Here is a 22,697-nt window from a genome sequence, read left to right on the forward strand (position 1 = left end):
CTCTTACGCTCAGATACGGCCCACAGTTTCCAAAATGAGCCCACCTACAGCTGGCAGAAGAAACGCAAAAGGGAGTTCCCACAGACTTTTCACTGTTAAGAGATGGCATGTCATTTTACAACCAGCTTTGTATCAATGCTCTATGCTGAAATAAAAAGCCCCAAGCAGGCATGGGTAAGGACAAATCTCTGAGCAAGTGACAGAAAGATGTCAGAAAGCTTGTTGGGACTAAAAGAACTGAAAGGCTCTGAACAGCAGTGGAGTCAAATGATGGATACTTGGCTCCCCTCAGATGCAGAAAGTAACAGAAGGTATTGAGTTTGCAGGAGTTTAGCTGCTGGTGTTATATGAAGAATATAAGTCCAGGCAGGATTAATAATTTTAAAAAAACGGAATAATTGAAAATTACACATTATTCCTGTGTCCAATCACCTGAATTCAAAGTACATATGGCATAAATTTACTGATACACTTATACAGGTCTTTCTGTAATCTTCTATTATGCAGCTCACACTGAGACCATTCTTTCTTCCTCTTTCAATAAGTGTGATGCGTTTTTAGTGAAGCTTTAGTCCTCATAGGATTATAGTATGGTATGTGTCATGCAGTGTTGGTCAAGTTACTTGAAAAAAGTAATCAGTAACTAATTACCGATTACTTCCCCAAAAAAGTAATCCCGTTACTTTACTAATTACTTCTTTTCAAAAGTAATTAATTACTTAGTTACTTAGTTACTTTTTTAAAACACGCTTTACACCCTGAATAGGTGATAAAGCGATAGATCTTTCAGCCCAATTCTACTTTTTCTGCATAATCATCATACAAAATGTAATCAGATGGAAAAGTCTATTTTTAAAACTTGTTTTATTCGTTTTAATCTTTTAACTTTATGCATCAAGTAAAAATTTAATTATATGCAACATTCTCTGACTGGAAGAAATTTGTTTAATATTTAAACCTATTTTCTGCACATTCCAGCACATAAATAACAATGAAACATGACTGAACGCCATTTTTATGTGAGCAACAAAACACAGGACAGCATCCCCCCAAAATCCCTGATTTCTGTCATATTTTTATGCTTTTCTGGCTGATGATTTTCACTAAATTTTGAAAACGATTGCAAGGCTGTCATATTTGACATTAAGTTGAATAAAATAATTATCAAGGCAGCCAGAAGGGGCATAATTGCATCTTATCTGCATATCATTATTGAGATACACACTCGTGACACAGATATACACTTTGGGGGGGGGGGGATCATAAATTCATTTTATTGGAAAATAAAACAACTTTAAGCAAAGAGTTGCATGACACTGCCAAAAACCTTTGGCCAGCTGATCCAGCTGAAAGCAGTGGGTCAGGCTGTGGTTTGACACTTAAGAACATAATAAATGTAGAGCGACCTTTTAATACCCACACAGGAGAACAGGCAGTGTTGGAGACAGACGGGACAGTTTGATGTTTCTGAGCTCTGAAACTCAAACTGAAAACTACTAAAAGTTGTTAATATGGATGAAATAGATTAATTTGACTGAAATGGATATTACAGATTCTGACTTGTCTCTTTCAGTAACAACTGAATGATTATATGATGGTATTAAAAATTACTAGAAATTTAAAAACTGTTATGTAGAAAAATCACTAATAAAATAACCATGAATCTTCGGTTCCCTAAACTTGTCTAACTGGAGGGGTGTATCATCGATTGTAGGGTGCTGTGTTTGTCTACGTGATGTTGATTCAGTCACACAGAGAGTTCAGTGACACTGACAGGAGCTGGAGGGTTAAAAAAAATAAAACAATTTCAGTTAGTCCACTGATCGTGGAATGGCTTTTGTATGAAACATTAGTGAAACTTTTTTTAATTCACAGACTAAAAAAATATGTTTTTTTTCTTAATCTTAAGAATATTAACAGCATTAACAACCTTGAAGAATGTACATATTTTCCAGCCCAGCTTGGATCTCCATCAGTTATTCCCAAAATAATAATAATAATGAAAAAAGAAGCCAGGAAGAAAGATTCAAGCCTCACATTTAACAATCCACAGTATCAATAAACTAAATTACTCAAATATGTTTTTCTCACCTTTCCAGTTGGTCCTGATTTCATTCAGATTTGTGGTGATGTTCTCACCACCAGAGAGCTGAAAGACACAGTCGTACCTTCCCCAGTCTTCAGGTGTGACTGATAATACGCTCAGGTCAGCATTCATCTGGAAGGTCTCATCATTGTTGGGGAGGATTTCTCCAAGATAAACATCTTCATGAATCTCCTCCCCATCTTTCCTCCAGAACATCACGGCTCTGCCAGGATAGAAACCTGTAGCGTGGCAGCTGATTGGAGAGGAGGGAGTCTTCTGGAGGAGAGACACTGATGGAAGAACTGGAGAGGAGAAAGATAGAAGTTGTGTAGAGTGAGTGAACGTGGATGAAAGTAGTATTGAAAGTTGAGAAAGAAAAACAAGTAAGGAAAGGAAATGCGAACAGTTAAGGAAAAAAGCAATTTGCAGTATTTCCACACGTCATATTTAACTGACATTACTTTAACTTGAGGCTATGAAACAGAAATGTGTTATTTTGTTAAACACCTGCTGGCTCCACAGCTCCACTTGGACCTCTGGTGGGAGGTACCAAAACAAAAGAAATGGGTTTAAGGTTGTCCAATGTTGGAAATCGGCCTCTTGCTTCATCGTCTCACATCCTCAGTAGGCAGCACTACCTTCCCCTCCACTGTTCAAGCATTTTGGTTTGACACCAGCCCCACATTTTCCATTCATGATCTCCACATCCTGAAGACCTTCTCTTGCCTCCACGTGCTTCGGCAAGGTGCCGAAACTCAACCACTTTATAGGTCTTGAGACATTTCCTCACATTTATACTTTATAAACACTAAATACAGTTTTTATGTTGCATCTTTAACATTAAGCTCCACCTACATGTTTCTCTGATCCTCTTATCATTCTTTTTGTACTCCACAGTTACGCAAGCTTAGACGATTTCTGCTGTGTTAACACTAAAGGGGACTCCTGTTATCATCTCCTTACTCCCACTCACTCTCTGCACTCCAACTTTCACACTTCTTTATACTTTGACTTTTCCTACACTCGCAAGCTTTGTCGCCTTTTCCACCTGTTTTTCTCCATTACCCTGGAAGCTCAACACAAGATGAAGGGATTCCAGCTGTGGCTTCTTCACCACATCCTCCCAACTCTTACTGTCTCTACCTTCCAGCCTAGCCTCCTTCTCCTTGTTTCTCTTTCTGTCATTGGCCCTCCAGTATCCACCTCCTCTCACCACCTCCTGCTGCTCATTTACCTCTGTATTACTCCCATATACCTCCTCATCGCTCAACTCCATAACTGCTGTTATAGCTATCCACCTCCTTCCCTATCACGTTAGTCTGCCCAACCCTCCCACACTGACTCCACTTTCCAGCTTCCAAGTCCAAAGTCTGCAATCCAAAATAAGCGTCAATTAATCTGTTCAGATTGATATAAACCAGCGTAACAGTCCTCAGCAAAAAATTCCAAACACTCGGGCAAATTTCTCGCCCCCACCTGTGCATCACTCCTCTCCAGTATGATCATTTTTCACACTGCCAAGTTGTGAAAATGGCCTAAGCTCTGTTACACATGAGATGATGAAATAGAGCTGAGGTTGTGCTATAATAAAACTGTTTATGATACAGTTGTTCCACATGTTACATTCAACTGTTATCAAATTAAAATGAGGCTTTGAGTGAAGGATTTTTTATATTGATAAATGCCTGCTGCTTCTGCTCCCCTGAGATCTTTATTGGGAGTAAGACACAACGGGAAGAGTCGGTCGAGTCAATCAGTTTCAGTCTGGAAACGTGAGAAGTAGGGTTGCCTGTCTCCTGTGGCTTTACTTCCCACCTCTGATTTGCTGATTGTCTGCACCTGTGTCTAGTTTCCCTCCTGTGTGATTGTCTGCCACACCCTCACTGGTTTCACCTGAGTTCACTCCACACTGTGTGGATATATGCTGTGTCCCAATTCAGGGTCTGCACGCTTGAAGTACGCGCACTACGTACGGTGCGTACTATAAGTACGAGAAGTGAGGAAGTGAGAGGCTTGTGAAATGGGACGGTCTAGCCTTCGTCGCGCTGTTCAGGTTGCCTAGCAACCATGATACTAACCGCGAGAAACACGAGATTGTGTGACATAAATGAAGGAGAAAAAATGTTTTGTTGGTCATTCATTTTTGTCATGACATCACTTTGATTAGTTGAGTATCTGAGGCTGAGACCACAGGACTGTAAAACATGATTGTTGGGCTTCATTTCTGTACTGAACAGTCATTTCAAGATTAGTTAGTAAATAATAATTAGCTCTTGTTGTTCATGAGACTAAAATCATCTCACTGTGGTAATGTAAATATAATATGGCCAATATTATAGTATTGTCAGATTATTATGATATATATATATATATATATATATATATATGTCACATAACTTTGCCGATATGTGGCCAACAGCAATGTTTTATTGTTCTTCGTTATTAAACATTCGCACATAAATAAGTGACGTCATGTTCAGTACTTACTTTTGACAGTTCACTCTTGGCCACTCCCTTCTGCCATATTTTGCGGCAAAATTATCCACACCCACCGCCGCGCTATGAATTGTGGGATATATGGGACCACGAAGCGTGCACCGGACCACGCTTGATATTTGGGGTAATTGACGGCGCATTTGGAGTATGCATTTGAAGTATGCATTTGAAGTACACTTCGAATTGGGACAGCCGTCGTCGCGTGGCGGTGACGTAATCGCACTTAAAATGCGTACTTCAAGCGTGCAGACCCTGAATTGGGACACAGCAATAGTCTTCTCTCTGAGCCTCACAGGTTTCCAGTGTTGGGACTAACGCGTTATTAAGTAACGCGTTACAGTAACTACGTTATTATTGTGGTAACGAGCACGGTAACTAGTTATTATGCCAAAATCAGGAACGCGTTAGTCGTTACTGGGATTTAGATAGGGTCGTTACTCGTTACTTCATGTGGTGGCTATCGCGGAGCTTCCACAGATTCAGTAACATTAGCAAGTGGTGGAGGCCAGCAGGTGGATGAGGGAAAGGGGACGCAGAAGGAAAAGAGACCCGAGGCAGCCGCCGGTCCAAGTGTGAACTGAACTTCAGGTAAGAAGTTGTGACCTGCAGTCTATCTGGGTCAGATATAAACCAAGTTTAGGTGGAGTTTATTTTCGTTATTCTGACTTTTTCCGTACTGCGTACTAGCTAGCATGACGGAGTTTCTATACAGCTGGGTGGGTGCTATGAAGTTAATGATGTTGAACTTTATTTTGTTCATAAGTTATTAGAGTTGCCAACCATCCCGTCTGGTATTCAGATAAAATATTACGCGTTTCTTATTGAGGTGAAAAGGAACAGTTTGTCCCGTACTTCAGCTACAATGAAAAAGGCACAAAGCTGGAGTTATTCTGTGTCTTTGCTGCACAGCTGCCTCTTCTTTCATTCTCCCCCCTCCCTCTCCCGTTTCTACTTCAATCATGAAAACTGATCAATGATCAGCTGATCGGCTCTCTTGTTTGTTTATCGCCCACTTTGCGCCAGAAAGAGGAAACCAGCCGATGTTGCCTTAAACAACAGCAGCACGTTTAAGCTTGATCAGCTGTTGTTTGAATTTAATATTAATTTCTAGTATCAGCTGATGTTTGCTGGAGCCACAGATGCAAAAAAGCTGCTGGTCATGATATTGGTTTGGTTATCTGCTGAGAGGGATGTCCTTTGTGCTTTACTCGTTACTGCTACTTTTATTTTTTACCTGTCTGTAGCATCTGTATGACATCCCCCTTTGCCTCTCCATATCTCTTTGGGAGGCAAAGTGAGCCAGCAAATGTTGTAAATGTTGAATTAAATGTTTGTGTAGGCAGTATGATCAGAATCTAGAAACTAAAGGGAATGAGAAGCTCTTTGTGTTGAAATCCTTTTTCTCCTGCTTTTTGGTTGTTAGTATAGGTTTGAGAACTGTTGTTTAAACTTTGTTCAGGAATCTTGGGATTGGAAAGAATGGAAAATTACAAACCTGTTAAGTCTAGGCTGAGGATGTAATAGTCAACCTACACATTTTTTTCAGAGATAACTATTTTTTATAAATATATTTCAACATAAACTACTGCATATAATATAAAAATAATGCATCCATGAAAATGCTTTGGGTCATGCAATTCGACCTTTTCTCTGCAGGGAACTTCTTGCAGTCTTCCAAACTGTCTTCAGCCAAGTTGGACAAACCACAGTGAGAAAGTTTTGAGTGTCTCTCAGTTCAGCTCTCTCAGCATCCCATCTTATTTTGGTATTGACAGCCTCTGGTTTCAGTGTGATCCATGTCAGTGTCTTTAGATCAAGCTCGATAAAGTCCTCTCCATCATACCCAAAACGCGTCAATCCGGTCACCTTGCCAGTGGTTTCATCCCATTCACAGCCATCTATCCTCTGTAAAAAGTGGACACCTGGAGAAAGAGAAAGAAAACACTCACTAAAATGAACTTGTTAATATTACTCATTTGGTGAATCACTGCTATTCTTCAAGGTTTGAGCTATGCTCAGATCTGAGCTGATCTGTCAACTTTTTATTAGCATGACTAATAGAAGCTAGCTGAAATGCTGTAACATGTACAAATTAACTTGATGTGATAACTCAAAAATAAAAGATGAAGGACAAGAGACAGAAACTAATTTAGCCCAGGAGTAGACATCTAGATGACAAATTATAAGAATCAGAACAACTGTTAAGATACAATTGTTAAGGGCAGGACAAACAACAGTGATTATAACTGATTGTTTTATCACAGTTTTAAGTATGTTCACATCTACAAGGTTTGATGATTCCTGGATTCAGTGGAGAAGTATGGAGCCCCGCAGGGGACATGGGAGAAAAAAAAATTAAGACGGACTTTTGCAAGATCTCGCAAAACTTTTGCGAGATCTCGCAAAACAAACTCGGGATCTCGCAAAACAAACTCGGGATCTCGCAAAACTTTTGCGAGATCTCGCAAAACAAACTCGGGATCTTGCAAAACTTTTGCGAGATCTCGCAAAACAAACTTGGGATCTCGCAAAACAAACTCGGGATCTCGCAAAACTTTTGCGAGATCTCGCAAAACAAACTCGCGATCTCGCAAAACTTTTGCGAGATCTCGCAAAACAAACTCGGGATCTCGCAAAACTTTTGCGAGATCTCGCAAAACAAACTCGGGATCTCGCAAAACTTGCGAGATCTCGCAAACGTTTTAGCCGCATTCTTCGGATGCTGGCTCGAAGCCGACCGGGAGGTCGAGGCACGATGTGCCGGGAAAGCGGTGTTCCTCCCGGCTGTAGTAGGTCTCGACCTCCCGTTAGCTTCAAGCTAATGGGAAGAATGCGGCTAAAACTTTTGCGAGCTCTCGCAAAAGTTTTGCGAGATCCCGAGTTTGTTTTGCGAGATCTCGTAAAACTTTTGCGAGATCTCGCAAAAGTCCGTCTTAATTTTTTTTTCTCCCATGTCCCCTGCGGGGCTCCGTAGAGAAGTAAATATTTAAGACTTTAGATCTTTAATTACAAAATGTAAAAAAATAATAATAATTTACTTAAATCACTTTTGTGTAGGTATTTGTATAATTTGTCCTGACTGGTGTAAGGAATAACATAAAATATCACACCTCCAGTTTGGTTGAAATCCTGCTTCACAGTGGACATTGTATCTGTGAAGAAGGGTGGCAGATTCTCAAAGCACACATGAGTGTAATACTGTAACTGCCGAGGGTCTTTGTCTAGTATTTTCTTCGCCCAGTCCTGTTTTATTTCCAATATCCTGTTTCTGAGGTCACAGTAACCCATCTCAATGCCATCAACCATCCCAACACCCATAAACTCTGAGATGTTTGGGTTTCCAGAAGATGCAGTGATGAAATACTTCAGTGAGTGTCTCTCTGTGGGGCGAAAAATGTTTATATTGTTAGTAAATAAGTCAATGAAACATACGAATATAATGTGAAACATGATGCATTCAGTATGATTTGGTGAACACATTCTTGTATGAGAATCAGTAAAAGTGATGTGTGTGTGTGTGTGTGTGTGTGAAGAAAATCTTAACCTTATTTATATTTTGACAAAAATGTGGATGAAGTTATTAGTTAACTGGAGTATTAAATTGGCTTTTTTCAAAATAAGACATAAGTGCAAATATACAAACAATTTATTTACATTTCACAATCAAATATCACAGACTACTGGGATCAGAGGGCACGTCAATGTGATTGGCTGCTGAGTGAAACCACCTCTACGGCATATTTGGTTCCAGTGGACTCTGACTAACTGATAGGTAAATAATAAACCAGTGTGAGTAAAGAAAATAAAAGTTTTCCCTTTTCTGAACTACAAAAATATTGATAATAATCAGCCTAAATCTTTAAAAACTACTTTAATGAGATAAATCTGATTTGAACCTTTTATATAAGAAAACCTGACTTCTTTCACACTTTTTACATCAAACCTTTTCATCTGTATCATTTATGATAGTAATGAAAAAGAGTTGTGACACCAGTAAAATTCATACACATGATAAAATATATATTTGTCCTGTTTTATATTCTCATAAAATGATTAAATGAGCATTGATACTGAGTCTATGAACTACCTACAAAAGCAAAACAAATATGCTGCTGTTTACAGATTTGATTAAATGGGTTTTTTTTACCTGCAAATACAGCCGGGCAGAAGAGAAGCAACATAAATAACTTCATCCTTTCTGTATGGTTAAAGCTCCAGGATTTTCAGACCTTGAAAATATGATGGACTTGACGTGGAACTGTGCTAGATTCAAACCGTCACCCACCAGATCAACTCTCTGATGAAATAAGTCCTCAAAACTAAACAGTTATATTTGCTCTTACGCTCAGATACGGCCCACAGTTTCCAAAATGAGCCCACCTACAGCTGGCAGAAGAAACGCAAAAGGGAGATTATTTTCACTTATATCATGTCGTCTTTAAGTTGTCTTTGTTTTTAGTTCCCACAGACTTTTCACTGTTAAGAGATGGCATGTCATTTTACAACCAACTTTTTATTAATGCTCTATGCTGAAATAAAAAGCCCCAAGCAGGCATGGGTAAGGACAAATCTCTGAGCAAGTGACAGAAAGATGTCAGAAAGCTTGTTGGGACTAAAAGAACTGAAAGGCTCTGAACAGCAGTGGAGTCAAATGATGGATACTCGGCTCCCCTCAGATGCAGAAAGTAACAGAAGGTATGGAGTTTGCAGGAGTTTAGCTGCTGGTGTTATATGAAGAATCTGTAACTAGCAACACTACAAGAGAGTCCAGGCAGGATTAATAATTTAAAAAAAAAAACTGAATAATTGAAAATTACACATTATTCCTGTGTCCAATCACCTGAATTCAAAGTACATATGGCATAAATTTACTGATACACTTATACAGGTCTTTCTGTAATCTTCTATTATCCAGCTCACACTGAGACCATTCTTTCTTCCTCTTTCAATAAGTGTGATGTGTTTTTAGTGAAGCTTTAGTCCTCATAGGATTATAGTATGGTATGTGTCATGCAGTGTTGGTCAAGTTACTTGAAAAAAGTAATCAGTAACTAATTACCGATTACTTCCCCCAAAAAGTAATCCCGTTACTTTACTGATTACTTATTTTCAAAAGTAATTTATTACTTAGTTACTTAGTTACTTTTTTAAAAAACGCTTTTTACACCCTGAATAGGTGATAAAGCGATAGATCTTTCAGCCCAATTCTACTTTTGGCATGACACCAGAGATGGGCAGTAACGCGTTACTGCCCATCTCTGGTGTCATGTTTATAGTATACTGTTGTCTTACATTTTTACAGATGTAGTGATTATCGACAGATGTAAAAATTTTAATGCTGTGGCAAAAACCTGCCCATACTGCAGCACAGGGCGAGCATACAAGGCTCATGCAACTGAACTGAAAACCTTAAGGTCCTTGAAGGGCTCACAGACGTAAGCCATTAAATGAAAGATAAACTTTTTCTTTCCATTTGTGAAATGAAAGTCATCTACCAAGATGTATATTTCAATTTTCTCATTTGACCCTGTTTGACCTTTTTTTTTTTTCTTAAAAATAACTAAACAATTCACTTTCAACTCTTTAAGATGGAAAAAACTCATGTGCCACAATAATAGAAATTATTTATCATTGTTTTATCATTTGGTTGTGTCGTGGAACGGCTGTGTGTTGCAGGAAAAGAACCCAAAGATAATAAATAAATAAATCAACAATAATAATAACAAACAAAACACTGGGTCATCATTCATTCTGGCTAAACTCTCACTCATGCATGCTTCCTTATATTCATATGACTATGACAGGATTGACCCCCACACTGAAAAAAATATGTTGTTGGATTTACTTAATTCAATGGTGGACATTTGTTGCACACAGCAACTTAAACAATTGAGTTAAATTAACACTATTTATTCATGTTCAATAAACCTGTGCAATTTGTGTTGATAAAATGTGACTTAAACATGTTTTGATGAAGTAATTTGAGCTCTTGGAATATTTTAATCCTCCACAATTTTCTCACTTTATCCCAACACGATTCAGTAACTTTTACCCAATACTACTTGGTCACTTAAATACTAAATGTTATCTTCAAATTACATTTTGCTATTATATTCTAGTATCAAATACACAATTTTCAAATGGAGGCCTTATAACAGATTGTATTGTTCTCTTCCAAGATGGTTGCTGGCATCCACCAGTAACCTTTCAAAACAAAATGTCTAATTTCACTGCATTGACAGTAGGTAAAGAATTAAACTGACATTACTCCTCTACTGAATCTATATAAATCAACAGTTAAATAATGTCAGTTCTTCCATGTTCTCTGGAATCAATCACAGCAAAGAAATTAGACTGTTTCTTTTGAAAAATGTTACAGGTAACCATCTTGGGAAAGAACAATACAAACATTCTATTTAAGGCCTCTGATGTCAAGATTCAGTTAAACAACAATTATAACTAAACAATTTGAGGTAATGTTAGTTTCCATTAACATTAAATTAGGTTACTGAATTGGCAAACACCTTCCTATTAACATTACCCATTTTACCCCAATTACTAAAGAAATTAGCACTTGCAGGTCAAAACCTTTATTCAAGAGACGCAAAAATAACATTGATACAGTGACTGTCAAAAATTACAGCACTGATCATACTGACATCTTGGTTCAAAACAGCACACTTAGAAATATTCAACGTTCTTTACTTCAACTGAATGAAACTGAAAATACCATTTCACACGACCCATATGGGATATTTAGACTGTATAACTGTTCACGCTACATCTCTTCACTAGTAAAAGAAAGAAAAAATACAAAGAGAAATTGAAAAATGCTGCCAAACAGACAAACAGAGAACTTGTACAGAGCAAAAGGAAAAACAAACAAGGAATAAAAAGGAATAAAAAAGGTCCAAACAGCATGGCTACTGCAAAGGTCACGTTATCCAGATCTTGAAGAACTACTATACCCTCGATGATGATGCCAACATCAGAAAAGTCATTGCCTGGCGCATCCTCTGGAGACAGATGTTCATTGTGGTTTTCTCAATCTGTGCAGTGGCCTCAGTCAAGTCCTGGTTAAACACAAAACATTTCTTTAAGATTCCTTTTTAAACTCTTTTGACTCTACCAGTTCTAATGTTAGAGTAATTTAAACCATTGCAAGCAACATAGTAAATAGCTATAGCCAAAGAGTGGCCTGCCATACTGCCATTCATGGTCTAACAGAGTTTCTAAGAGGGTGAAAAACATAATAATTTCAAATGCTTTACATTAGTTTTTGTTAGAAAGACACCGGCCCATCAGAAATCCAGGTTATGTCACTCAGAAGATGTTAGAATTTAGACTTTCAGCCCCACAATTTGGTTAGCTGTTGGTCAGTTGGTCATTTTTTTTTTTCAAACAAAAGCTAATGTAAATATTGGTGGGATTTTCCTTTGTTCACTAGAATGACAAATTTAAAGTTTTTTCACACTGATGTGACCCCTAATACAGGGGTGGGGGTGGGGCCTCAAGGGCCGGCGGCTGAGTTCACTACCAGGCCTCATGTGAACTTCAAATTATTAAAGAGGACTAACCAGTCCAATGAGGATCAAGTGGATAACTAAATGCATTTTTAAATGTTGCAAAGCCACAATCTACTCATAAAACACTCACCATGAACTCCTGCACCAAGATGTTGCAATTGTCTTTCACACAGATGCTGAGCACTTTGACGAGGGAGTCCCTTCGAGCATTAATGTCATCCTTAAGTATTATAACAAAGAAAACAGAGATTTGTGAACTTTTCAGTAGCACAGAAGAAAATGATCCCAGACAAAAACTCTTGACTTTTTAAACCAGTCATCATGCAACACCAGCATCTACAAAGCAATATCAAAAGTTCCTGTTTGACATCAACTTTATGGATATATAGTTTCCAGAACATATATTTTTAAAGAAAGATAACTTTTTCTCAGTGGGCCAGTAAATGCATGACAAAAATTATGGCATCCTTTCAGTGGAATCAGTACTCACAAATAATAGTTGACTGTTTCAAAGGATGCAGCATAAAAATCTTTTACTGACCTAATGAAATACATATACACTTTGTAGTTAAAGAATTTTAAAGTTCTTACTGTCATCATGGCAGCTACATCCTTTAGCTTTGTGCCCTGTTCCCCCGATCACTTTGCAAACACTTTCAGCAAACTGTCAGAGAGAAACTCAGCTCCGTCAGAAACCTTGACTGTAAAGGCATGGTTGGGATGTACAGGTTTAGGAGCAGAAGTCCAATTGTGAACATACCATAAACATGCAGACCTGACAATGTTTGCATGAACATGCTTTTCAGCATCTCTTTATTCACCACTTTTCACACACGGTTGCTGTACATACACAGCTGGCTGTAGCTTTCCAGGTCACAGCCCAACACATACCAACAACAACACAACAGCAGAGAGAGCACAGACTTAAGGTGGCAGAGCGTTATTGCGGATGCTTCCACCTCCCGTGCCACAGAACTGCAGACCACGCCCCGCCACACACATTAAGCGGGGAAAATAAATATTTAGCAGATATTTTACAAATATTTTTCATTTTTTAGGAGCATGGTGCTTAAAAAAAGAAGAAGTAAATTCAGATCAAGGCTCCGCTACGCTCTGAAAGCCCAAAGGCCATATAAGGATGACGACTCACAACAGTTTTTGTTTGTGACCCAGTGTTGTGTGCATTTTAGTTTTATTTTGTTGATTATTTTATTTTATCGCCGTTTCCTGTTTTATTTTGAAGGAGTCTTATGTTCTTTGTTCATTGTATTTAGTTCCGCTTCCCTTGTCCTGTTATTAGGTTTATGTCAGTCAGCTGTTTCCCCATATGTTCCCACTTCCCCTGATCACCTCCTGTGCATATTTAAGTCCTCTGTTTTCTGTCTTTGTCAGATTGTCTGTTAACGCTATCATAGTCACAATTATAGTGTTTCATAGGGGGTTTTTTTTCCCCAGTTTTCATGTTTTTCTCATGCCATCATCCAAATAAAGGATTGCTTTTTGTTAAAAACTACAACTCCTCTTCAGTGTTTGCTTCTAGGTCCATTCAACAAGACACACTGGCGTACCCCACGGTGACAGGATAATTTAGTGATGGTCAAATGAACCTTTCTGAAGCATTGTATTGAAAAACGGTTCATTACTTGAAGCTTTTCAACACAGTCCTCTCTGGTGACATCTGGTGGCCAAAAATATGAAGAGCAGCTTGAATCCACAAAATAAAACCAACTGCTTCTCTGTAGCGTTGGCTACAGAGTGGAATTCTCTCTGATATTGGGCCACCGTTGTGTTGCTTTAAACGTGTATTTTTTGGGGTGACAAAAATGTGGTTTATTTCTTTAATAAATAATTTTGACCAGTAAACTTTCCTTGTTTAAATATGCACCATGCCGTGGTCTTTCTTTGCTTGTGATTTCTTGATGTTGGTAAATACAATTGAAAAATACCACGTTACATATAATATATATATAATAATGTACAACACATTATGGAGTATACTTCTGCTGTTAGGTCCTGCCTCCATGTATTTTTGCAGTTAATCGCTAGACGGGTGTATTTATAAATAATATTACATTAGGGAAATTTTCCTATACATATTTTTGACCTGGGGGTAGAATTGATTGTGAACTGGAAAGGGAAAATGCTTATGAACTTGCAAATTAAAAACATGATGTATTTAAGGTAACCCTTTTCCATTTGTATTTAAGAAGAGAATTTGTTCTAGTGTGCGATGGTCCGAACCTGTTCCTTTTCATGGAGATAATTTCTCCTGCCTTAAGAAAAATCCCTTCACATGGCACAGAGGAGGCTGGAGTGCACAGAAACTGGTAGAGATGCAGTTATAAAGTCTAACTGGGCCCCACAAACTATCAGCTAAAGAGAATAAATAAATTAAATTGCTGCACATTTTGCAGACTAACAGTTTAAGATTATTTAAAACATAAAATATACATTTTTATAACATTAAATGTAAAGAGTGAAATAGAAGTTTTTCTAAAGTTATTTAATGATATTTATATTATGAAAAGCAGATTTTTGATATTTTAAGTTTTTCCCCTTGTCAGATAAAATAAACACGCACAAAACAAAAGCAAACAACAAGAACACAAAGCTGGAAAACCCACCCGATTGACCAAAATCAACTCAAAATACTCCCACACAACAGAAACTCCTCTATTGCTCGCTGGCTCCAAATCTCTCAGTGGAAGGATCAGTGGTTCGCTATCTGTCACCATCAAAACGCTCCACAAATCCCGCGAATGATTCACTTACTTATAAACCATTGAATCAGACACCGAAGCAGTTAGGTTGTAAATGAAGCTTCGGACGTCACTGATCACGTGACTCTGGCCAAACGAATCAAGCTTCGACACGGTGCTTCTGAAGCAGTGTGTTGATTTTTTTGACACACGCACCGGAGCGTCGGCTTCCAGCGGGCCATCACAAGGATAATTCAAGTTTAGCTTTTTAATTCGTTAGAGACCTTCAACTGGAGTCTCTTTTTTGATATAATTTTTAAAGAATTCAAATTGCATTTATAACATAAATAAAATTTAACTTTCTCTGTAGCAAATCATGGATTTCATAAGCAACATACTATAGTTGTTTATAAAAGCATAATGGCAAATATATATATATATATATATATATATATATATATATATATATGTTATCTTCATTTTAGATGTCAAAAAAGTATTTGCGGCTCCCAGTGTTTTCTTTTCTGTGGAAACCAGGTCCAAATGGCTCTTCGGGTGTTCAAGGTTGCTGACCCCTGGCTTAGGCCCATGTGTGGATGGCAGTGGTACTTACGATACCTATAGCAGAAATACTGGCAAACAGTAAGGGCAATGGTTGTTGATGCAATAGATGTGCTTAGGATGTCGTGATATTACACAGCAATACTAATCTGTAGGTGTTATAGAATGAATAAATCCACAGACAGGTTTTCTTTGTGAGCTGTATTTACAAAGCCTTTTATTCAACCAGGTCAGGATAACAAAGACAAGAGGCAGTCAAATTTTTAGATTACATTTCTCCTCAACTAAGTATTTACAAATATGGCACAAAATATCAGACCAATTAAATCTAGGTCATCACCGTGTGTCATACAGAAAGCATGTTGCTGTTTTTGTGGAGCGTAGACAGTCCTTGGTGTGTAGCAAGCAGTGAGGAGACAGCAAAGCATGGACAAAGAAGCTGTATCAAAGCACTTATCATCATACTTCGTTTTTGCATTGCACACAGGTCCGTCACACCTTATTGCTCGGTCACCCTAGAGTTGGCCAATGGCTGGAGGTGGAAGTGCGAGCAATGCTCAATCAGCACTTCTCCCTCACCACTGAAGCAACAAAGCAAAGGTGAGACTTTCCTCTACAAGTTGGTCTTTGTTACAGAGCGCTTTACTTCTTTGTCAGTAAACAGGTGTATGCAAAATGTTTTCCATCATCTGACTAGCTGGACACAGGAAAACATAATTGGATGGGTAATAGATGTAAAACCCTGGGTAAACAGACTCTGAGAATTTGGTTTCAAAGGTGTACAGATGAACAAGTTTGTCACTATTAGAGGAAGCATCGTAGAAGGACAAAGTGCCTGCAGGCCAATCCAGATACACACCAACTCTGCCCAATCTAGTCAGAGAAAAAACCATCCTCACCTTATTATCATGGTATGCTACAAGCCTTTTATAAAACATGTCTACAAAAGGCATGAAGGGTTTTATTTTAGACACAATTTTGTAAAGTGCGTCTCTCAAAGGAACAAAGGATTCACTTTTATCCACACCAAAATACCAGGATATCTTGTTACATCCGAGCTCTAAATCATTCATTCTTCCCTTCCTTCCAATTTCTTTGTATGCAACAGCTATGCGAACATCACTCTGCATATGACCAGCACTCCATTCTACTTCCCAATAGTGGCGACCAGTCAGCGGCTGTTTGCACAGAACCTGTGTATGTCCATCAAATCTCTGTGGGTGATCTGGATAGGTTTGCCACTTCCCACATGTTGCCTTCTTGTTGTCTTCAGATAGAGTGAGGTAGTTATTTGCAGTGTCTGGGTCCAGAGTGAGATGACAGTAATCTGAATGAAAGGCAAAAACACAATCTTTTAGGAGTCATCTACATAATCTTCCACTTCAGTCAAGTAACTTCTAAAATAAAAAAAAAAACTATATTTGGTTTTTGTTGATAATTACAACAATGCCTTTAAATATTTGATGATTTTAAAAACTAGCAATCTAGAAAGTAAATACTTACTCCAAAGAAAATGACTTCGCTTTTTTATAGTTCTGGGATCCCGTATCTTGGGCTTTGAAAAATTATCAGTAATCATTCTGCCCTCCTTGTACTGATAAATGGTGGCTCCTTTGTAATTCTGGTGTTGTATAGCTGCTACAAGGAAACAGAGCTGGGTGCTGTTCTTGTATGCTCTGTAAAGATCCATGAAAAAATCTGTTACTTTTTTCATATGAGCCAAGGTATCGTCTAAATAATACCATGGGTCTTCATTGGCCATTGCATCAAGGTTGAGGTCAGCATTTTTCAAACCGGTGAAAACAAAGCAAAATGCATGATTTACACCTGTGGCAAGTACTGCTCTATCTAATTCTGACTTATTTTGAACAATCTTTATTCCCTCCATCCTCCCTAAAAATGACCTGATGATGTTGATTTCTCTCTCTACATAGTCAAGGCACTTGCTAAGATTTCCCAGATTGTATGGTGACTTGTCTAAGTCATCAAAAACGTCGTTCAGTGAGCTCTCATCCGCTCTACCTTCACGAATGGAGGGAAGCACTCTTTTCAGAGTTCGTTGGAAGTCAGATATTTTATCACTACACAACTTCTGAAAGTTTTGTAGGTAATGTTTGATTTGTGGGAAATGCTTCACCACCACCTCATCCAGAGAGTCATTGCATCTCTCTTTCATCTCCTTTAGAGCTTCCAGAGTATCTTCAATCCTCCTTAGTGAGTCAACGCTGATGTCTTTTACCAGCTCTGCACCTCCATACCCTAATGTCTTCAGTGGCGTCAGCCAAACTTTTATAGGAACAGCATTTTCACCCTTTTCCTTCAGGATCCTTGGCAGTTCTGCAATGGTCTTCATTGCTTCTTCAAATGTTGTAGGGTTGCTGTCCAGAATGAAGTCTCCAAAGAATGTACAGGAGAATTTCTTGCTCAGGTCTTTTTCCTCTTTAGTCAGCTTTCCCGTCCCGGCAAGTTTCCCGTCAACGTGGATCTTCTTTATTAAAGCATCCATGCTTCCCTGGATGTCCTTCACTTGGCTACTGTCTAACTTCTCACTATCAAATGCAAACAAGGCATTGGCCCCATAAAGGATACCAGTGACTATATGTGTAGCTGAGATACTTTCTATAATTTGTCTCTGCGGTTCATTTATGGTGCCAAATATAGATGCTGATAATTTTCTGAGGCTGGTGGTAGCTTGGTACTGAATAGTCACTCTGCTTTGGTTCTTGGATGTCTTTTTATCAGTCAGATATTTGCCAGATCCTCCAACTTCTACACATCCACTAAGAAAACTGGCCTTCAAAGAAGGTTCTAAACCCAACAAGGAACATCTGGATTCAATGGAGTCGCAAGCAGAAGTTTCAAACGTGCTGCTTCTTTGAGGTCTCTCAACTGTGTGCTCTTGTAGAGTGCGATCATCCCACAAGGTTAAACCTAAAGAAATGGCAAAATGTTAGTTATCTTATGAAGCTTTTGGTAAAGTCAGGAAATAATGTGCAGCTCATGATTTTATGAGCCATTATTATCATCATTATGTTGCAAGATCATAACTGTACTTTATGTGTGACTATTGTTTTATTTCCTCCCTGCTTAAGAGTAGTATTGCTTATTCTAATTTGTATTTTCCCAAGCTGACTTGAACTTCCCATTGAGTTCTTTGGGGAAGACATCTGCTTATAATACTTTCCTCATGTGTTTTAGGGAGGCAGGTAAGAAGCCTCTAGTCTTTCATTGATTTTAGCATCTTTAGCTTATAAAGATAAGTGTCTTAAGACAAATATTGTAATTTGGCACTTAACCTAACATCGTTTCTATAAATAAACATCAGTGACACCTGATTTTGTTTTGCTAAGATTTAGTGATAATTTATTACTTTCCATCCAGTTTTTAAATTCTTAATTCATGATTTACATCATCATTATTAATATTACTATTATTATCATTATTATTCATCCATTCGCCTCCGCTTATCCTTTGTAGGGTCGCGGCGGGGGGTCGGGGGTGGGTGGGTGGGTGGGGGGGCTGGAGCCTATCCCAGCTGTTATAGGGCGAGAGGCGGGGTACACCCCTGTACAGGTCGCCAGTCTGTCTCAGGGCCAACACTCACATTCACCCCTGCATTCACACCTATGGGCAATTTAGATTGTTCAATTAACCTATCCCCACATGGATAGGAAGCTGGAGTACCCGGGGAGAGAACATGCAAACTCCACACTGAAAGACCCCGGCCTCATGGTGGAAATGAACTCAGGCCCTTCTTGCTGTGAGGCAACAGTGCTAACCACCGTACAGTGCTGCACAACAGTGCTGCACAACAGTGCTGCCCCCATAATAATAATAATAATAATAATAATAATAATAATTATTATTATTATTATTATTATCAGAAAAAAATATTAGTTTCATCAGCAAATACCATTAATTTTGATCTTTAAGACACCTTGAACATGTCCAAGCATTTATATTACTGACGAGTATATTTAAACAATCTTTTTTTTTTTTTTTAAAAGCAAACCATTTATGTTTATAATAAAGACTAAACTTACCACATATTGGCTCATCCGTTAAAGCATTGTAGAGCATTCCGAGATCAAAAGGTCGACCCAGACCAGCCACTGTCATCGTATCTGAAGCCATGTCTCCGACCTGATGAAAAAAACATTTATCATACACCTTTAAATTCTGCATTCCAAAGAGAGAACCAAGCAGCAGTGGACTGTTGCTCACTGACAAAACATACCAAGAGATACCCTGAACAATCCAAACATGAAGGCAGCTGCTGATAACAAACATAAGGTAGCTCAAATCTGAAATTTGAAAATTAAAATGAGTAATGATTTTTATGACTATATTGCTTTCATGACCATTGCAGGACAAAATCATAACAGATACAAATAGTATTCAACTCCTAGCACTGTGTTGGCATCGGGCTTAGGTTATTAGTTATTATATTATTCGTTTTATTTTGTAACAGATGTAATGACTCATATTGGTGTTTGTTAAACTGAAAAGTAGTGGAGTATGTGATGATTGTTCGTGAAGCAGAGCAACCTTTGCAGGAACCAGAGTGGTAAGGGATACAGCAGCACATGGCAAGATTTGTACACATACAGGTTTGTACAAGCCACTTTTGGCTGCTCACTTGTCACAAAGATTCACAACAGTGGATGCTAATCCCAGGGTCAAACATCTGATATGTGATATCCACCTCTGTTCTATATAGAATAATTAATGTCAATGAAACGAAACACATACGGTTGCACATACAGACCATGTGCAGCTGGTCACATACACACATGCACGTGTGGCAGTACAGTCAAGGAAACTTCATGATTTTATAGTGATGCTGCCTGTGGAAATTTTACCACCAGGATATCTAAGGGTTTAATATTATTAAAAGAAGGACACACAGGTTTGAACAGAATGAATGACTGCAGCACACCCACTATTGGCCTAAATGCTGCCCTATAAAAACAGTATTACATATGCTTAAAACAACAAAACAAAAGAAAGAAAAGAGAAAGAGTGGACTAGGATACGACTTACCAGTAATGCAGGGCCAATAAAAGGGATACCACACAGTCTCACATTCAAGGTGCCGTATTATAGATCACACTGCTACTGGTCCACCCTCAGTTCTATCAAGAAACAGAAGAGAAATCAAATTAATAATCAATAAAAGTCACTATTAGCCTGATTCAGTGGATTAGTGGCAGCTTGGTGTCAAATTTCAGGGGATTAACAGTAACAGCTAAACGTTATAGATAAAATTCAAATTTAATTAACGTTACAATAACAACATTAGCACTGAATAGGGGAAAATAGATATAACAGCATGTATGTAAAAATAAATAAAACAGAAACCCATCCAAAAAGTAGCTGCCAGAAAAGACATGTTAAAATCTGTGCATCCACCCAAGGCGGAGCCAAAGAAGACATCAGCTAAAGAAACACTTAACTTTTAAAACCAGTTAGAACCAGTGTTCGGTCGGTAAGAGAACAAAAATCCAGCTTCAGCCCTCAGATACTCGGCAATCACCAAATCACAGTATGGGGCCTCGGGAAACAGTAACAGAGAAACGGTGTTAGGTTAGATAGCGGATCTTCAAAGAGAAAAGGCCCCGATGGGAGGCCACAGTCATGCAAATGTAACCAAAGCTGGCAGGCGTCAATAAACACATGCTGCCGAATGAGGTGGACTGGCAAGCAGACACCCAGAGATAAAATCTGTTTGTTTGTTTGTTTGTTTGCATAAATATAACAAGTGGCAATAGTCAAACTACGCAATTAGCCACAGTCTATTTTCCACGTAACATATGAAAATATGAAAATATAGGGTGAAGTCATATACATACGGTGCATTAATCCAGCAGAAAACGGAGTACAGCTCCCCGTGAGATGAACACCCGGTGCCTTAATTGCTCCATGTTTCGTAACAGACAACGCAGCGAACACACTGCGTTGCACACCCAAGTTTACAGCAATGTAAGCCGGCACTTTCGCGAAAATCTCCCGCCCCGGTAATACAACTCCCACGTCCATACAATCTCAACAAATCACAAGCATTCTTCGTCTTCTTCCTCCATTTTAACGGCAGGTTGCATCCATAGATTTTGCATTACTGCCATCTCCTGGATTTTACTTAGATCACCTCTAACTCTTTAAATCCTCTTAAAAAGTCCTGTATTTCTCAGAAATCGAAGAACCAATTCCTTTCCCTTCGTGAAATCATAACCCCGCAACCACCTTTTCAAACCTGAATCCCCCAGTATTTCCCATTTCTACCCTCATCATTCTCCTATAGTTACCATACCTCCTGCAGTTAATGAATGCTCAACTATTTCCATAACACCACACCAATTACATAACCCCGTCAGCAGGCACGTGCAGAGGGGGGGGCGGGGGGGGGCTAGAGGGGCTTGAGCACCCGCCCCTTTCCTGATGGGTGCCCAAAGTGCCCTTTTGTTGAGGCAACTTTTTAAAAACATTTTTTTTTTTTTTTTTTATGTGTGTGTGCGTGCGGAGTCCTGTCTGTGCCCCTCAACAATAATATTTAACTATTAATCACAGTTTTGCTAAATAAAAGGATCTGGCGTGCATCAGTCACATGATCACATTTAACCAATGATCGCCCTTGACGGCAGAACGCGCTGGTTACGAGCCGGGAACGAGCTCACAAAGAGCACGCGCATTTTTTGCGGTCCGGAGCTGTAGGAGAAACACAAGTTAACTCAGAGACACAGACTGATGCGACAAAACCAGTAAGTAGGTGTACAGCGTACACTGTAGTGTATAGCACACAGGAGTATTAGCTTATTATGTACACGTTGGTAAGCTGTCTTGTTGCAACTGACGAACTGAAACAAACGAGCGTGCTGTGTTTGCGACAGCGCGACAAACATTACCTGTCCTTTTATTAACCGCACAAGTAGTGCTGGTCATAGCTGCTGGCTACCTGTGTAAGGCTGTCATGGGTCTGTAGCTCTGTCACCGTTTTAGGGAACATATTTAGTTTTAAAGTATTTAGAACATATTTAGTTTTAAAGTAAGTTTCTGGGCTTTTTCTGCCTTTCTGGGGGGATTATATTTCACTAAAAAAACTAAAAAACTAATAATCTAATATGCATGTCCACATAATTATGCATTATTATAATATTTTAAAAAACACATGCTGTATTTTAAAGAACATAGTTTAAGAAGCAGATTATATTAGATTTATATTTTAAATAAGACAAAATTTGGATTTTACAGCAGTAAAATTATTGTATCTCTACAGTTTAAAATGTAATAAGCTTTGCTCCTGCACAGAGTGGATAGTGAAACAAATGGAAT

The 22,697-nt window shown here is 38.6% G+C and overlaps 2 protein-coding genes and 1 long non-coding RNA gene across 5 annotated transcripts; all 3 read right to left on the reverse strand.

The window, feature by feature from the left end:
* Nucleotides 1-763: 763 nt before the first annotated feature.
* LOC148096635 (major histocompatibility complex class I-related protein 1-like) lies at nucleotides 764-8,882 on the reverse strand. Of its 2 annotated transcripts, XM_087834735.1 has the most exons (5): nucleotides 8,730-8,882; nucleotides 7,693-7,962; nucleotides 6,226-6,504; nucleotides 2,092-2,388; nucleotides 767-1,779 (listed from the first exon to the last, which is right to left on the reverse strand). In XM_087834735.1, the coding sequence occupies exons 1-5, from the start codon at nucleotides 8,773-8,775 to the stop codon at nucleotides 1,748-1,750; spliced, it is 924 nt and encodes a 307-aa protein (XP_087690861.1). In that variant the 5' UTR covers nucleotides 8,776-8,882; the 3' UTR covers nucleotides 767-1,747. The 2 variants fall into 2 exon arrangements, with proteins under 2 accessions (XP_087690860.1, XP_087690861.1); XM_087834734.1 differs by lacking the exon at nucleotides 8,730-8,882 and having other exon boundaries at nucleotides 764-1,779; nucleotides 7,693-8,100.
* A 2,543-nt stretch (nucleotides 8,883-11,425) lies between these two features.
* Nucleotides 11,426-14,843, reverse strand: LOC148096636 (uncharacterized). The gene is made up of 4 exons (XR_015717076.1): nucleotides 14,733-14,843; nucleotides 12,700-12,809; nucleotides 12,239-12,328; nucleotides 11,426-11,655 (listed from the first exon to the last, which is right to left on the reverse strand). It is a non-coding gene; the product is annotated as an uncharacterized LOC148096636 (long non-coding RNA).
* Nucleotides 14,844-15,586: 743 nt separating this feature from the next.
* LOC118456111 (stonustoxin subunit beta-like) lies at nucleotides 15,587-21,354 on the reverse strand. 2 transcript variants are annotated; one of them, XM_087834701.1, is made up of 6 exons: nucleotides 21,221-21,354; nucleotides 20,825-20,922; nucleotides 20,412-20,503; nucleotides 19,412-19,511; nucleotides 16,872-18,299; nucleotides 15,587-16,695 (listed from the first exon to the last, which is right to left on the reverse strand). In XM_087834701.1, the coding sequence occupies exons 4-6, from the start codon at nucleotides 19,500-19,502 to the stop codon at nucleotides 16,022-16,024; spliced, it is 2,193 nt and encodes a 730-aa protein (XP_087690827.1). In that variant the 5' UTR covers nucleotides 19,503-19,511; nucleotides 20,412-20,503; nucleotides 20,825-20,922; nucleotides 21,221-21,354; the 3' UTR covers nucleotides 15,587-16,021. The 2 variants fall into 2 exon arrangements, with proteins under 2 accessions (XP_087690827.1, XP_087690826.1); XM_087834700.1 differs by having other exon boundaries at nucleotides 20,412-20,922.
* Nucleotides 21,355-22,697: the final 1,343 nt, after the last annotated feature.

The sequence above is a fragment of the Neolamprologus brichardi genome, chromosome 22 (assembly GCF_056152115.1).
Source record: "Neolamprologus brichardi isolate AB-2024 chromosome 22, ASM5615211v1, whole genome shotgun sequence".
NCBI lineage: Eukaryota > Metazoa > Chordata > Actinopteri > Cichliformes > Cichlidae > Neolamprologus > Neolamprologus brichardi.